This window comes from Lynx canadensis, chromosome B4 (assembly GCF_007474595.2).
Source record: "Lynx canadensis isolate LIC74 chromosome B4, mLynCan4.pri.v2, whole genome shotgun sequence".
NCBI classification, from domain to species: Eukaryota; Metazoa; Chordata; class Mammalia; order Carnivora; family Felidae; genus Lynx; species Lynx canadensis.
Genome location: NC_044309.1, coordinates 12,351,826 through 12,368,426, shown reverse-complemented (window position 1 = coordinate 12,368,426; position 16,601 = coordinate 12,351,826). Strand labels below are relative to the sequence as shown.

At 44.2% G+C, this 16,601-nt stretch overlaps 1 protein-coding gene across 6 annotated transcripts in view; it reads left to right on the top strand.

Annotated features, from left to right (window-relative positions):
- SEPHS1 (selenophosphate synthetase 1) overlaps positions 1 to 16,601 on the top strand; it is a 30,567-nt gene extending 13,966 nt beyond the window's left edge. For 5 of the 6 annotated variants that reach the window (XM_030321267.1, XM_030321268.1, XM_030321266.1 and 2 more), the window contains exons 6-9: positions 1,196 to 1,286; positions 3,510 to 3,609; positions 12,590 to 12,802; positions 14,643 to 16,601. In XM_030321267.1, the coding sequence (XP_030177127.1) occupies positions 1,196 to 1,286; positions 3,510 to 3,609; positions 12,590 to 12,802; positions 14,643 to 14,857 (619 nt within the window). In that variant the 3' untranslated portion in view covers positions 14,858 to 16,601. The remainder of the gene's footprint in view (positions 1 to 1,195; positions 1,287 to 3,509; positions 3,610 to 12,589; positions 12,803 to 14,642) is intronic. The other variant, XM_030321269.2, reaches the window with a different exon arrangement.

Below are 16,601 nucleotides of genomic sequence, written 5' to 3'. Positions count from 1 at the left end.
AGTTTTATTGCATGTAACTTGTTGATAGTAATTTTTATGGGTTACACATAACCTGTGATGTGCAAGACCATATAAGCATTAAGGTGTGGTTGAGTCAGAGCTGAAGACTTTTATGTCTTAAGGTCTAGTTTTTGGAAAATGAGTTTCTTGTAAACTGTTAATAGAGTTAACATTTTTCAAACCTAACAGCGGATAGAGACATAGGATGAGTCGGGGAGTTATTTGTTGACTTGAAGTCTGTGCCCCGGGCGTTGTAATTGACGTGGGTGAGGGAGTGCGTCATCTGCCATTGGAGGATAGAGCAGCTGGGTGGCCAGGAAGACACAGGTGCCTCCTGTAGTGATGATGCAGCATAATAGGAGTGTGGCTTGGGGATCGGTCCTCATGTTGTCAGTGTTTGCCTTCCCTCTTTGAGAGGGAACCGCCAGGGACGCTGGGGTGGCTCAGTCAGTTATGTGTCAGGCTCTTGATTTCAGCTCAGGTCATGATCTCACGGTTTGTGAGTTTAAGCCCTGCATCGGGTTCCATGCTGACAGCACAGAGCCTGCTGGGGTCTCTCTCTCCGCCCCTCCCCCGATCTCTCACGTGTGTGTGTGTGTGTGTGTGTGTGTGTGTGTGTGTGTGTGTGTGTGTGTATGCTCTCACTCTCTAGATAAACTTAGAGAGAAGTCTATACATTTAAAAAAAAAACAAAAACAGACCAGGAACAACCAAGGATTCTGTCTGGGGCCGGGTAGGAAACTTACTGTTGAACAGTCTGAGTTTGAGAACTTTGCTGAAGTCGCCTAAACGTTAGACTGGCAGATTTGAGCCACATCCCACTGCGTCTCTACCTCGTAAGTGCTTGTGAAAAACAGCCCTGGTATCAGAAGTCTGGTTGTCCCAGAACCACGGTGGGCCTGTACTGAGAATCGCACACAAGCGGGGCTGAAGGTTAAGTGATTTGCTTCTTCAGACGCTTCTCGGGGGCGGGGGGGACCTGTGGGTGATTGCACGCTCCTCAGTTCTGTCATTGCTTCTGGTCCAGCGGCAGCCTCAGCGCTAAGTTGGAAGGTTCTACTCCGCTGATGGTGTTTGGCTTAAATTTAAGTAAGCACAGATAGTTTTCACCAGCCTCTTCTTGCTCCTGTTCTGCTGATAGTGCGTCTGTCTCTTCTGTGCCCCTGACTGGAACCCGCCTTGTTCTCTTCTCCAGGCCAGATAACGCAGTACCGGGGGACGTGCTTGTGCTGACGAAGCCCCTGGGGACGCAGGTGGCCGTGGCCGTGCACCAGTGGCTGGATATCGTGAGTGAACCGCTGCTTGCCATCGTGGGCGGGGGGCGGGGTAGCAGCACATGTGTGGGGCCGTGGTAGTTTTTGTTGGGGCGGCTGGTTTGGAGACCAGGGCGCTCACCTCGCACATCCGATCGGTTGCGCGTCTCCCGGGTCTGGCACCGGAGTTCGCTTCTCGAGAAGGTGTGTCTGGTCCAGAGTGAGCACCACGTCTCGTCCGGAAGTAAGCCCGTCCCCTTGCACGTGTTTGCACACATCGCAGATCTGCCACACGTCTTCATTCTGTCTTCTCGAAATAGTCGCACTGCCGGGAAGTGTTTTATCAGCCACATCCTTACAGAAGTTCTAGGAACTGTCCGTCGTCCTATGTTAAAGACAGAGTTACGCGTATTAAATGCTTTATCTTTTGTGTCTTAAGCATCACTAACAAAAGGAGAGTGTACAGAAAGTGTAGTGTTTGGGGTAGAACTACGGGCACAGTTACTGACAAATTATTTTAGTCTTGAGGTTTCTGGTTGTTTTATTTATTTTATATAAATGAGTTATATTTAGTTATAACTAAATATAGTTATAATGAGTTATAATTATAATGAGTCATAATTAGTAACTCACAACATATTGATAAATATTTATCTCATGGAGGAAGCATCTAGAATATGAAGTTATTTATTCCGAGTCACTTTTCCGCTGAGCTGTAATCATACTTCGTTTAGGATTTTCTCCTTGCCATAACAATTCAAAAATGAATCCAGTTGTGGCGTAGTCTCACATAACTTGATGCTTTTCGTTTCTGCAACTGTCATCTGAACTACCATTCCTGAGAAATAGTTGAAAAGGAATAATAATTTTATGTTATTCATCAGCCAGGTATATCTTGCTCAATACAGCAGAGTACAGAAAATCTCTAAGCCACATTCTTTAGTTATTTTTCCCTTCCGTCCTGTGATGAGGGGAGGTTTCCTATCAGGTATGATCACCTGTACATCGGATTGGAAAGCCATCACAGGCCAGCAATCCACAGTGACTTTCCATAGGACCACCCAGGTCTGAGTAATTCAACAAGGTTACTGGTAGTAGGTGAGGCAGAGGAGCCTGAAAGACGAAGGGTTTGGGAGCCTGCTCCCTACCCCCAATCTGACACCACCTGTCCTTTTTTCAATGCGCAAAATTGAAAAAAGCAAGATGTGAAGGTCATGTAGCAGCCTAATACCCTTTCACGAAGGTCAGAAGCAACCCAAGGGTATATTGTCCTGGCACCTGTGTGTATGAGAACACTACTTTGTGTGGCAGGAGAATGAGGTTGTTACCTCTGGGGGAGGACAGGGAGCTGTGGGCCAAGGGAGGATCGCAGGGATGGACTTCAGTTACTGCGTTGGGTGGTGGATCGTTGGATATTATTAAAGACAACGAATGCCTGAATGATGGCCGCTAACGGAGCGTAATGGTAGTATGTCATGAACCCACATCGTGATGCTAGATTCTTTGGAAATCAGACTGTGGAAGAAAGGAAGCCTCTTTTCCCCTGACCTTCGTGATCTCCTCTGTGGTCACCCAACGCTGTCCTTGGGGTGCATGCAATCAAATTCTCTATTTTTTTTTAAGTTTATTTTTGAGAGAGAGAGAGAGTGAGCACGTGAGCATGAATGGGGGGAGGGGCAGAGAGAGGGAGACAAAATCCCAAGCGGGCTCCACGCTGTCCACGCAGAGCCTGATGCGGCTCGATCCCAAGAACTGTGAGACCATGACCTAAGCCAAAACCCAGAGTGGGTCACTGAACTGACTGAGCCACCCAGGCGCCCCGAAGCTGTTTTCGTAGTCTCTTGTCCACCCAGATGGCTTGATGCAGAGTTTAGGTGAAGTCAGTAAAAGTGTAGTTGTATGAAAATGCGAGCCATCAGCTTATTAGAGGAGGTGGGGAGGAGAAGCAGGGGCACCTGGGACTGTGTGCGTGCGTGGCGCATCCTGCTGGTTTTCCGTGGCCGGCACGCTGCAGGCCTGGGCCACGCACGGCAGTTGGGGGTCGAGAACAGAAAAGATCGCACGATTCTCTGTCTGAAGGGGCCCCTGAAACGCTAGTCACGAGAGCAAGTTGGAAAACTTACCTTTGTGTACAAATTTAGGTCAGGGAAACCGCCAGAAGGTGACAAAGGGAAAAATACACTTTTCTTCAGTGGTTAGAAGATTAATCACATTTTTTCCCTCTCTTTTCCTCCTAACCTCTGTTCCCGTCATTAGCCTGAAAAATGGAATAAGATCAAGCTGGTGGTCACCCAAGAAGATGTCGAGTTGGCATACCAGGAGGCAATGATGAACATGGCCAGGCTCAACAGAACAGGTAAGGGGCGGGATCGGCCAGAAGGGAGACAGTGTAGGCTCTGTGGGCCACGTACGGTCTCGGCCAGTACTGCAGGCCCGTCTGTGTGTCCCTGGTTTGGGGTCATAGGTCAGTAGTAGGAATCCAGATACTCTGTGCGTTCCTGACAGAAACGCATTTTAAACGTGACTTGCATTCGAGAAAACGGATGACTGAGGACTGGGCGAAACATTGCATCGGACGAGGGCGTGAGGGCGCGAAAGCTTTTCCTCCAGCACACTTTCCTCTGTGCGCCTGGGGTCCGGGGCGCCGTGGCCCTGCCAGCGCCTCTGTCCCCCTCTTGCTTAGATCCCCCCACAGTGACAGCAGTGCCAGGCGCAGAGAAGTGTTGAAGTTCTATTTTCTCTCTGTTCCTTCTAGTTCTAAATTTCTGTGATTATGGGCAGTATTGACTTCCTCTGCGCCCCGATTAAACGGAAGTGAAATTTATATAGCATACTTTCTAAAGTATTTGGCTTAGTGGGGCGCCTGAGCGGCTCCGACTGTTGAGTGTCTGACTCGACTGTGGCTCAGGTCATGATTCCGGGGTCGTGGGGTCAAGCCCCGTGTCTGGCTCCACACCGAGCGTGGAGCCTGCTTAAGATTGTCTCTGTCTCTCCCGCTGCCCCTTTCCCCTGCTCACACTTGCACTCTCGCTCTCTAAAAAAAAAAAAAGAAAAAAAAAAAGAAAAAAAAGTATTATTATTTCGAGGTGTTCTCATTGTTGATTCCCACATTTGTGTGTATAAAGGAATAGACATGTCATAATTTTTTCCTCTACATTTTTTTTCTCATCTAGCTTCCTAATACTGATAAAATGTAATAATAGTGGTTACCATTTATTTAGTAATTATTGTATATCAGGAACTTGACCTACTTTCCTGTTTAATTTTTAGGACAACCTTACAAGGTAGCTACCAACTCATTCAGGGTCACACAGCTAATCAGTGGGGACCTAGGATTTGAAACTACTGCTTGTAATGCTTGTAGTATTATGGTCTATTCCTTTCTGAACAATTTAGTAAGAAATTGAGGCTATTTCACAGTCTCTATGCATGGTAATTGAGTGAATGTTTTGGTACTAAGTTTTAAAAGCAGATTAAAATAAAATAGGAAAGGGGCACCTGGGTGGCTCAGTTGGTTAAGTGTCCGACTTTGGCTCAGGTCATGATCTCATGGTTTGTGAGTTCGAGCCCCGTGTCGGGCTCTGTGCTGACAGCTCAGAGCCTGGAGCCTGCTTTGGATTCTGTCTGTCTGTCTGTCTCTCTCTCTCTCTCTGTCTCTCTCTCTCTCTGCCCCTTGTGCTCATGCTCTGTCTCTTGTCTCTCTTTGTCTCTCAAAAATAAATAAATGGTAAAAAAAAAAAAAAAAAAAAAAAAAAAAAAAAAAAAAAGAAAAAGAAAAAAAAAATTAATAAAATAAACCAGGAAAGTTCCAGAAGCAGAATTCTCCTTCCTGAAAGCAGCAAGGCTTGCTGAGGGAATTACTTCTCATAGAGTTGAAGCATCATATTCTCCCCTTTTCCTGCCTTTCATATGCAGATAGAAAACACCAGGCATATTGCATAATTAAGAAGGAAGCTCTTCTCGTGAGTCTTTGAAGTCCTAACCTCTGATGTGCCAGAGGAACTGTTTCTAGAAAAGCATCTGTGCAGATGATTTGGAAGCAAACCAGCATTTAGAGCGTCAGCTCCAAGAGGGCAGAGAGTTTTGTTTGTTTTGTTTGCCGTGGTGTCCCCAGCGCGGAGAAGAACGCGGGGCACACTGTGGGTACTCGTTACATCGAATGAGCTAACTTTGCCACCTGCTAGCTTTCTTTTTGGTACTTCATGGATATTTTCCTTTTCATAATTCTGTGAATTGGATCCTATTTCTCCCCTTTGGCCGAAAGGAAGTACGTAAGTACAGGCAGATGCTGTTCTCAAACCCAAATCTGTCTGTCTCCAAAATTGCTCTTTCTCCAGTACCACAAATTCCATCAACGTAAGGCAGTGAAGGAAATTTATACGGTTTTTTTCTGGAAATATCGGTGTTCTTTCTCCTCATTAATTGCATGCTGTAAGGATGTGGGTTGTGGGGCGTCCTGTCCGGGAACTTTGAAGATGAAATTCAAAAACCGTTTCCTTACAAAAGTCACTCTTCATTCGGTTCTTCCGAGTTCCCTGAGCAAGCAGTCAGAAACAGATTTGAACGTACTTTCTTTGTCTTCTCTCCTCAATCCTTCAGTTTCCCCCAAATGACTGCACCAAACGGATATGGTACTTAAGCCAATGAACTCTTCAGTTATTGAAAAAAGAAGAAATGGTAGGGCTGACCAGGGGATCTTAAAAGAGCTTTTCCGACACTCTGAATCACTTCACAGTGTGACAATATGGGGCGCCTGAGTGGCTCAACCAGTTAAGTGTCCAACTCTTGATTTCGGCCCAGGTCATGATCTCACGGTTCCTGAAATGGAGCCTGCACTTGGGATTCTCTCTCTGCCCCTCCCCAGCTCGCATCCATGGGCGCACTCTCCCTTTCTCTCTGTCTTAAAAATTGATAAACTTGGGGTGTCTGGGTGGCTCAGTTGGTTGAACATCCAACTTTGGCTCGGGTCATTATCTCGCAGTTCGTGAGTCTGAGCCCTGCATTGGGCTCTGTGCTGACAGCTCACAGTCCGCTTTGGATCCTCTGTCCCCCTCCCTCTCTCTGCCCCTTCCCTGCTCATTCTCTCTCTCTCTCTCTCCCTCTCTCTCTCTCCCTCCCCCCTCCCTCTCTCTCTCTCTCAAAAATAACCATTTAAATAAATAAATAATCTAACTTACAAAACTGTGAAAACACATTATTTTTTTCCAACATTTGCCATTCTCCCCTTCCTTAAATTACAATTTTTTATGAGATGTTGGGGCACCTGGGTGGCTCAGTGGGTTGAGCATCTGACTTTGGCTCAGTTCATGATCTCGCAGTTAGTGAGTTTGAGCCCCACATCAGGCTCTTAGCTGTCAGCCCAGAGCCTGCTTCAGATCCTCTCTGTCCCTCTGATCTCTGCCCCTACTTCGTTCATGCGCGTGTGTGCGCACTCTCTCTCACACACACACTCACACACACACACAGGCTTTCTCTCAAAAATAAACATTAAAAACAATTTTATGAGATGTCCAGTTGATGCAAAAGAATTCTATGAAATATGTGCAGGGCTTAAGAGAACAACACCCATGTGCCCACCGTCTCGTACGAGAAACAACGTGGTCTTGGAAGCCCAAAGGTGTCCCTCCCACACTCTGTTCCTAGATTCCTGTGCAGGAGCAGCTCCTGCTCTGAGTCCCATGTTTATTCTCATGTATTTTGCTTTTGTTATTATTATTATTATTAATCTTAGAGCAAGAGAGGGAGAGAGAATCTTAAGCAGGCTTCATGCTCAGTGCAGAGCCCGACTCGGGGCTAAATCCCACAACCCTGGGATCATGATCAAAATCAAGGGTCACATGTCCAACTGACTGAGCCACCCAGGCACCCCCTCATGTATTTTAAAATCTTTTTATCACAAAGACTTGCATCTTTAAGCAGTTAGTTGGGTTTTTTTAATTTTTTGCTTCACTGAATCATACCTGTTCTCTTTTTCTTGCTGTCTTGTGCACGTTTAACACTCCTGAGTGTTATTCCTGGTGTATGTAGTTGTACTTAATTCATTTTCATCGCTGTACAATTGTCCATTCTGTCGCTGACTTACCCTGACTGCTGCTAGTGGGCATTCGGGTTCCTGCAGAGAACTTCCTCGGCCCGGGCTTCTGGTCCATACGTGTAAGAGGTCAGTGCTGCCTCGGCGTTTCTAGATGGTGCTCGTAGCTTCTGAGGGTGCTTGTACGCCACGGTTTATAATGACCTGCCACATTTAAATTTTTTCTGTAATATATTTTTCCATTTATTTTATATGTATTTTTTACTATAAAAAAAAAGATATGCTCATTATAGAAGTTTTTAGAAAATGAGAAAAGGAGAGAAGAAACATCATCCCTGGTCCCACCACCCAAGACAGCTTCTGTTAATATATTTATGTTTTCTTGCAGGGTTTTTTGTCTATCATTGGTTGGTGGTTTACTGTTGTTTTATTGTTCATGTTTTCAACTAGTGGTTGTCATACATTTTACTTGTATTTGGAATGTGTTTTTATTTACTTAACATTACCAAATTCTTTTTTTCCCACATTATCTCATCATAGAACACATAATTTTTAATGCCTTGGATGATCTACCAGAAATATAACATAATTAATTTACCTTTTGCCCACTCGTGAATTTGCGGGGAGTGGAGGGGGGGGTCAAATTTTTCCATAGTTAGTTGTCTGTGTTCCAGGAATATTTCTTTGGCTCTATTCCAAAGTCAAATTGTAATTATTTAATTCTTTGTCCTCAGTTGCTCTCCTCACTTACGACCAAGACTTTTCGTTTGTGTTTCTCTGTTCATGTGTCAAACTGTTTAAGGAGTCTTTCTCCTTTTTTCTTTTTTCTTTTTTGGTCCTTCAAATTAAGTCATAAAACAGTAAGAAAGTGATTTTTACAGATTTTTATTTGTATGCTTTTTCAGTTTGCTTGTATTTGAGCATTTAAGATTCCCAGTCCTTACTTTTTGTACATTGTTGGGAGGAATACAATATGGCAGAAGCTTATGGAGGAGCATTTGGTCATATCTAGCAAAATTACGTGTACATTTATTTTGACTCCGTGGTCTTGCCTCTGTGACCTATGGAATGACGTGTGTGCGAGGCTATTATTCGTTGAAGCCCGTTTGCAATTTCTAATGGAGGAAACAACCCAAATGTCCATCAGTAGGTTACTGAGTGATGTAGTCTGTGTGCTTACCATGGAATACTGTACAGCCACTAAAAGCACTGAAAGGTCTTTATTCTTGGAAGTTACCACTTTTTTTGACTTGTCTGATAGAGGAGCGCCTGGGTGGCTCAGTCAGTTGGGCGTCCAGCTTCGGCTCAGGTCATGATCTCACGGTTCGTGGGTTTGAGCCCCGCATCGGGTTCTGTGCTGACAGCTCGGAGCCTGGAACCTCCTTCGGATTCTGTGTGTGTGTGTCTCTCTCTCTCTCTCTCTCTCTCTCTCTCTCTCTCTCTGCCCCTCCCCCACTCACGCTCTGTCTCTCTCTCAAAGATAAACAAACATTAAAAACATTGAAAAAAATTGCCTAATATATATCAAGTTAAGGAGTCGCAAAACTGCGTGGGGAAGAATTATTTCAAATCACTCTGAGCCTGGTATTTTCAATGTACAGCCTCAGGACAAAAACCCACAGAGATATGTCATTGTATTCAGTGGGTTTGTGTTGATGAAAATATTGGTATAGTATGATAAAATTAGTAAGTATAGTTGGGAACAAATTTTAAGAATAAAAAGAAATAAGACCAAAGAAGCAGAGTTATAAACTGTAATCTTGGGGCACCTGGTGGCTCAGTCAGTTAAGCGTTCAAGTTGATTTGGCTCAGGTCATGATCTCACAGTTTGTGAGTTCGAGCCCCGTGTCAGGCTCTGTGCTGACCTCGCAGATCCTGCTTGGGATTCTCTCTCCCTCTTTCTCGGCCCCTCCCCCACTAGTTCGTGTTCTCTCTCTCTCTCTCTCTCTCTCTCTCTCTCAAAATAAATATTAAAAATAAACTATAATCTTTACTTTGGAATTAACAGTATGAACTCAGGATGTTGTTTTTTTTCCCCTAAAAATACTTATTTTCAAGCCAATTGAAAAGGCCTAGGAGCAGTGATAACCCAATAGTAATGAACTCCTAGTGCCCAGATTGTGATCTGAAAATTAACATTTCCCATGAAAAAGTGCCAGGACTCCTTGGGGAAATGACTGATTTCAACTCTGGGAAAGGAAATGCAGAAGATAAGCTCGGGACCTCCTGTGCCTGAAAGTAGTGGAGCCCCCAACAGCTAATGGGGTCCTGTCACTGCACCAGAACTGGAAGAGCTGACCCCACCAGTCAGACTGGAAAGGGGGCAGTTTGAATATCAAAAGGAAGAGTGACTGAAGTCAGCTGAAGCATATCAAGCGTCTGAAAACCAAGGAAATCATAATGAGAGTTGAAACTTCTTGTCCACCTTTGGAAGTTGCTAGAGCACTAGCCATGCATTATGAAAATAAAGGATTCAGTCACACATTTTACCTTTCTTATACGGGTGGTATTTGGGGAAATCCAAATTAATTGTTTTTTAAATTCTTTAGAAGAGTTACTTCTAATAAATGCTGGAAGAATGAATCACACATTTGCCATTTTTGCTGCGCCCTTGATTTAAGGAAGCTCAACAAACATCAGTGGCTGCTAAAAACCATTAGGTGAAAGGTTCGTGGGGAGGTGATAAATGCCCCCCACCCCCCCATCAGAGAAACTGAACTTGAATCTCATCATGCCTTGGACCTGGCTGCCAGTTTGGTAGAACCGGTCATCATCAGGGAAGACGGCCAGATCCAGAATGCAGGAACTTCCACAGAAAAAGTGACTCTGTCTCCACAACAAACAAATGGCATGGGGGAGAAGAAGAGGAAACTCTTAAAAATTAAGAGGTTTGGGGCGCCTGGGTGGCGCAGTCGGTTAAGCGTCCGACTTCAGCCAGGTCACGATCTTGCGGTCCGTGAGTTCGAGCCCCGCGTCAGAGCCTGGAGCCTGTTTCCGATTCTGTGTCTCCCTCTCTCTCTGCCCCTCCCCTGTTCATGCTCTGTCTCTCTCTGTCCCAAAAATAAATAAACGTTGAAAAAAACAATAAAAAAAAAAAAATTAAGAGGTTTAGGAGAAATCTGTTAACGTGCAGTATTGTGTTGGAATGATAATGGTATTGTAGTTAAATTTTTTAAAACCTTTTATTTATGTTTTTAAAAAATTGTTAACATTTATTTTTTTGGGAGGGAGAGAGGGAGCATGAGTAGGCGAAGGGCAGAGCAAGGCCTGAGAGGATCCCAAGCAGGCTCCACGCTATCAGCGCAGAGCCCAGTGCAGGGCTTAATCCCACAAACTGAGATTGTGACTTGAGCAGAAATCGGGAGTCAGAAATGTGTAACCTACTGAGCCAGCCAGGGCACCCCCTTTTTTTTTAATCTTTTAGAATTACATACTGAAATGTTTACAGGTGAGGTAATATGACTGGGGTTTGCTTTAAAGTTACCCACGCCACCCATATCCCCCAACGAGTAGGCAGGAATAGGTAAGACCCCAGCAGAAAGGTGGTAGTGGTTGAAGCTGGGTTTTGTTGGCTGCACAGGAAGGAGTTCATTGTGATTCATTAAAATTCCCATAGTAAAATTCGCAACAGTAATTCCCTATGCAGGGACAAAATGGTGATCAGTAAAAATGGAACCCTGATTACTGACTGGGGTTCACTGTGTCCTCTAAGCTCATCCAAGATGGCACTGGGAAGAGCTGCTAAACTGCACGTCTTTGCTTATATTAAATGTCATTGGCTACCTGCTGCCCTGCCCTGCCCAGGCGTGTTAATAGAATGGACGTCTAGTTGCTTAACCACCGTGATGGACTAGAAATTCTCTCCACCTCTGTTGTTGCGAATGCGCTTAGGTAAAAGAGATCTTTGTCTAAAAAGAAAATGTACCAAAAAACACATTCACTCCAGAGTGCTCCTGTAAACATGGAGTGTATTTCATTTCATGAGAAGCATTTAACTTTTAAAAAGTAGACTTTCGGTTACTCCCCCCCCAAATGAACTACTTAGTATGAATCTAACAAAGGACGTGCACGCTGTGTATGAGGAAAACTATAAAACTGATGACAGAAGTCAAAGAAGATACAAAGAAATGGAGAAGTGTTCCAGGTACAGAGATAGAAAGACTCAGTATCATCAAGGTGTCAGGCCTTCCCAACTTGATGTGTGAATGGAACTCAGTGCAATGCAGTCCCATTCGTAATCCTAGCCAGTTATTTTGTGGATATTGACAAACCGATTCTGAGTTTGGATGGAAGAGCAGAAGACCCCGGGGACAGCCGACACAGTGCTGAAGGGGAGCATTTGGAGGACTGACACCACCCAGCTTCAAGACGGTGTAATTACAGTGGCCACCGCAGTGTGATGCCGGTAATGGTGGACGAGGACATCAGTGGGACAGAAGGCAGAGGCCAGAAATGGGCCCACACGTATATCGTTTGATCTTTGACAAAGGAGAAGGGACAATTCAGTGGAGAAAGGATCATCTTTTCAACAGAACGTACTGGAACGGCTGGACATTTACAGGCAGGAAGTGAACCTAGACACAGATCTTCTTATAAAAATCAACTCAGTCAGTTGAGCATCCATCTCTTGATTCCGGCTCAGGTCATGATCTCACAGTTTGTGGGATCGAGCCCCGCATGAGGCTTTGTGTTGACAGCGTGGAGCCTGCTTGGGATTCTCTCTCCTCTGCTCCTCCTCTGCTCATGTTCCCTCTCTCTCTCAAAATAAATAAACATTTTTAAAATATGAAATGAGCTATCAAGCCACAAAAGGCATGGTGGAAACTCAAAAGCATATTTCTGAGAAGACCATCTGAAAAGACCAGATACTCTTACGATTCCAAATCTAGCATTCTGGAAAAGGCAAAACTATGGAGACAGTAAAAAGAGCAGTGGTTGTCAGGAGCTGGGGGGAGGAGTGGGATGAACAGGTGGAGCACGGGATTTTTAGGGCAGTGAAACTACTCTGTGGGATACTGATGATGGATACATGTCATACATGTGTGAACACATCCACTACAACATCAAGAGTGAGCCCCAAGGTGAATGAACTTCAGTTAATAATAATGTGTCAAAAATAAACAAGCATTTTTTAAAAAATGTTTTTGACAAATTACTTTTTCATTATCCCAGTATGTCATTGCCCTGACGAATTAGGAATTTTGAGATCAAAGTTTGTTTAAAATTTTGAGATGAGGTGGGTTTTTTTCTCCTCAGTCTTCATTTATTTCACCAGGTAATAAATGGGTCCTCTGTCCTCTCTTAGCTGCAGGTCTCATGCACACGTTCAACGCCCACGCTGCCACTGACATCACGGGCTTTGGAATTTTGGGCCATGCGCAGAACCTGGCCAAGCAGCAGAGGAATGAGGTGTCCTTTGTGATTCACAACCTTCCCGTCCTGGCCAAGATGGCTGCCGTGAGCAAGGCCTGTGGAAACATGTTCGGCCTCATGCATGGGACCTGCCCGGAGACATCAGGTACAAGGATCCTGGGCCCAGATCTGAGGACTAAGCTAGTGAGGCTAATGGAAATTTCTCTGACAAGGAAGCAGCCAGGTACTTGAGCATGACCCCAAACTGCGTGAGGTCAGTGCTGGTAGATAACCTTGGCCTTCTTAGCACGAATGTTCTCAGGCCCCACGGGTGCCCTGCCATTCTGTGTGTGATAGAGAGCAGTGTTAAATTTCAGTGTTTCTGTTTGGTGACAGGATGGAAGGAAGGGAGAATATGGGGAAAAGGAGTCATTACTCAGCTTTCATTGGAAACTTAGCATTTGAATTAACTGTGATACCTATAGGGGACAGTGAACAGGTTATGTTTTTTCCTTGAAGAAAAAGTCTAAAATTGCAGTTTTGGGAATGAGATAGTATATTGTGTCTCCACAGTGCCCCTTAACTTGACTCTTGTGTTTCATCCCCATATATCCTCTGTCTTTTTTCGGCTTTTGTTATTTCTATTTTCTTGCTAACTCAGGAGTTACTCTGACAACAGGGTCAGATCATCTGGGGGTTTAAAAATACCCATGTGTACGGGTCCCGGGGGTGTTCAGTTAAGCATCTGACTCGGTTTTGGCTCAGGTCGTGATCTTACAATTCATGGGTTTGAGCCCCACATCAGCCTCTGCACTGACAGTGTGGAGCCTGCTTGAGATATTCTCTCTCTCTCTCTCTCTCCCTCTCTCTCTCTCTCTCTCTCTCTCTCTCCCTCCCCCTCTCTCTCCCCGCCCCCAATTCCCTCTGTTTGCTCCTCTCTCTCTTTCTCAAAATAAATAAACAAAAACTTAAAAACCTTAAAAAACAAAAAAATACCAGTGGTTAGACCTGACCCCCAGGAAGCCTGATTAGCCCAGAGGATTCTGGGGTGCGGCCAGAGGCAAGGACCCCAAAGCCCTGCCCCAAGTCCGCTGTGTAAGAGGGCTTGCAATTCGCTGGTAGGCCTCCCACAGCCTCTGTAGAGGACCCTTCAATTTCCTGTCCTTAAAAAAACAGCAAAAAACTTAAATCCGCTTTCTAGAAAAAAATTCTAAGAGGACAACTGAGCTGTTGGTTCAATGTCTGCCCAGAATGGTGCCTGCCACCCGGTGGGCCACTGATGCTACCTGGTGGGCCTGGAGTAAGTGTTGAGTGAATTAATTAATATTACTGGCAAATTCCGTTTGTTTCCTTCATTCAAAATTGAGAAGTTTTTACTTTTTTGCAAAAGTACAGATACATATTTTTTCCTGGTTGTGTTAGTTCCACTTACAAATACATAAAATTTTCTGTCTGAGCTACTGACCTGTATTTGATGAAGGTTTTTGTAACATATTTTATGTTTTTTCTGTTTTGAAGAGGACAGAGCCAGATACTCTGAGGCCTACACCTCTTCATGATCTTAAGTTTTAAGTTAAAAAAAAAGTATATAAAAAAACCCTTTTTATAAAATGAGGAATCCACGTAGATAAGTCAAAAAGGAAAAGTTCTCTTTCAGTTTTAAGTATTTCTTTCAGTGAAGCAAGAAAAAAGTAGCTCCCACGTATGTTATTGAGGCCTTAGACACCTTACTCCTGTTAAATGAGTCACACCTAGCTCATTTTCATTGTTTAAATAAAATTTGTTGTGTGCTTTTTAACATAGTAGCTTACCAAGAAGTCGCTAATTGCTCTGCAGTTTAATGTGTGGGATTCTCAATTGACTGGAAGGGGCAGCTCTTGTAGAGACAGAAAAGAGTTGTTGGCCGAACGGCCATCTGGGCGGAAGCGAGGTGGAAAGGCCGTAGCAGAGAAACTGCTCACCAGGAATCCCAGCTGACGATAATTTTCTTTTTTTCCCTTTGCCAGGAGGCCTCCTAATCTGTTTACCGAGAGAGCAAGCTGCTCGATTCTGTGCAGAGATAAAGTCTCCCAAATACGGGGAAGGTCACCAAGCATGGATTATTGGGATCGTAGAGAAGGGCAACCGCACAGCCAGAATCATAGACAAGCCCCGGATCATCGAAGTCGCACCACAGGTGGCCACTCAGAACGTGAACCCCACCCCGGGGGCCACCTCTTAATCTAGACCCAACTAGCTATTTGGTTTTGTTTTTAAATAGATCTATTTCCTTTTTCATCATTTCAATTAAAGACTATAAACAACAACAAAAATCTCATTGTGTCTACACATCTGGTGACCTTAGGTCGATTTGTGAGTGGATGCAATTAATAAAATAAAATCCATTGCCTTTTTTTCCTGTTACATTAACTGAAGATGCACCTAATCTTGAGGCAGCTTCTGAGTTGAGAATTATATTGTTATCCAATACTGTTGATTCATTTTGAATCTTTAGACACTTATCTCTTGCCGCATAGGCTCTTCTTAAAGGTGCTTTCACGTAGCACAGACATTACCAGTCGTGGGGTCAGATAGCAGTTGGTGTCTTTTCATTTTGTGTGTATTTATCGTTCCCGGTCTGGTCTTTTTTCAAAGTGTCTTGAATGGGATTCTGGAAAGATGGAATTGGTAAGTGACACAACGGTAGCCCGGTAGTGAGAGGGTCGCGTGATTCCTTCCAGTCTTTCCTTTGTAAAGCCCGGTGTCCTCATTCGAGAACATCTCTTTGACCCAGGACATTTTCCCAATAGCGCATTCAGTTGAACGAGGCAAGTGCTGAACTCTGCATGGAAAGCACTTTGAAGACAAGAAAGAAATCTAATTTCTTTTTTTGTAGCCTTCCTAATATTTGCAGTAATACCATTAACTGTTTTCTTTTATTGACAGCAAAAAAGGATACTTTTTGCGATGTAACTAGATGTTCTATAGTGCAACAAGGAATTGCCCCCCGAAAGGGGGTTCGTGTATAATACTCATTTACAATTCAATATATAAGTAACTACACAAATAATTTTTAAATATAATCCATAATAAAGACTGTTCTGTGGATGGTAGTGTTTAATACATTTTATATTTTGTATAGTGATTCAGGCCTCTTGTTTTCTTAAAATCAGCAGTTATTTAGCCTAATTCTCAGCATTATTTTGTCCTTGGTGCCAGTCCATTTTTGTGCACGCTTTTTGTGATCTGTGTTAAAAATCTGCATTGCCAACATCGCAGCTCGAACTTAAACTTGTTATTCAAATAAATATTTAATTTTTTTTTTAATGCTCTTGTATAATCAGATGCCCCCTTTAGTATTATTTTAGAAGCGTTGGGAGGGTTTTGGCTAAAAGTACAATTTATCGGGGAAAACTAGATTTTAGTTTTATAAAACTTTTAAGTCTTTCACGGGACCTATATTTTCTTGAATTAAATTTTGTAGTTCTAGAACAAATAGGCGATCCAAAAAGGTGTTTCTCTGTGTTACTTAAAAACAGAGGCTTCCTTCTGTCTTAACCCACCAAACAGTAAGGAGGGGATCGCTGTCATTAAGCACACGAGTGCTCCGGTGGCTCAAGTGTCTGCCTAAGAGAATAAAGCACCCCCGTCCCTGCGAGTTTCTGAATGCCTCCTGCTTGCAGGCACCAAAGCCGTGAGAACAGACCCTCCTCTTGCCAAAGGAAACCAGCCCTCGGGAGAGGACGCCCCCGGAAGAGGCCTCACCGCGGATGCGCCCTCCACCAGGAGCCAGAGGGCGGCCGCTGCGCGGGCGTGACTGGAACTCAAGCCATACGTGCGGGTGTGCGGGACCCCAGGGGCCGCTCCGGAACTGACACTGATGGGACGTTTTGTAGGCATTTATACAGATGTTGGTCCCCAAAGGCTACAAACCAGTGGTCTGCAAAATAAAATGTGTTGGAAACCTCTGAGTAAGGTGAACATGC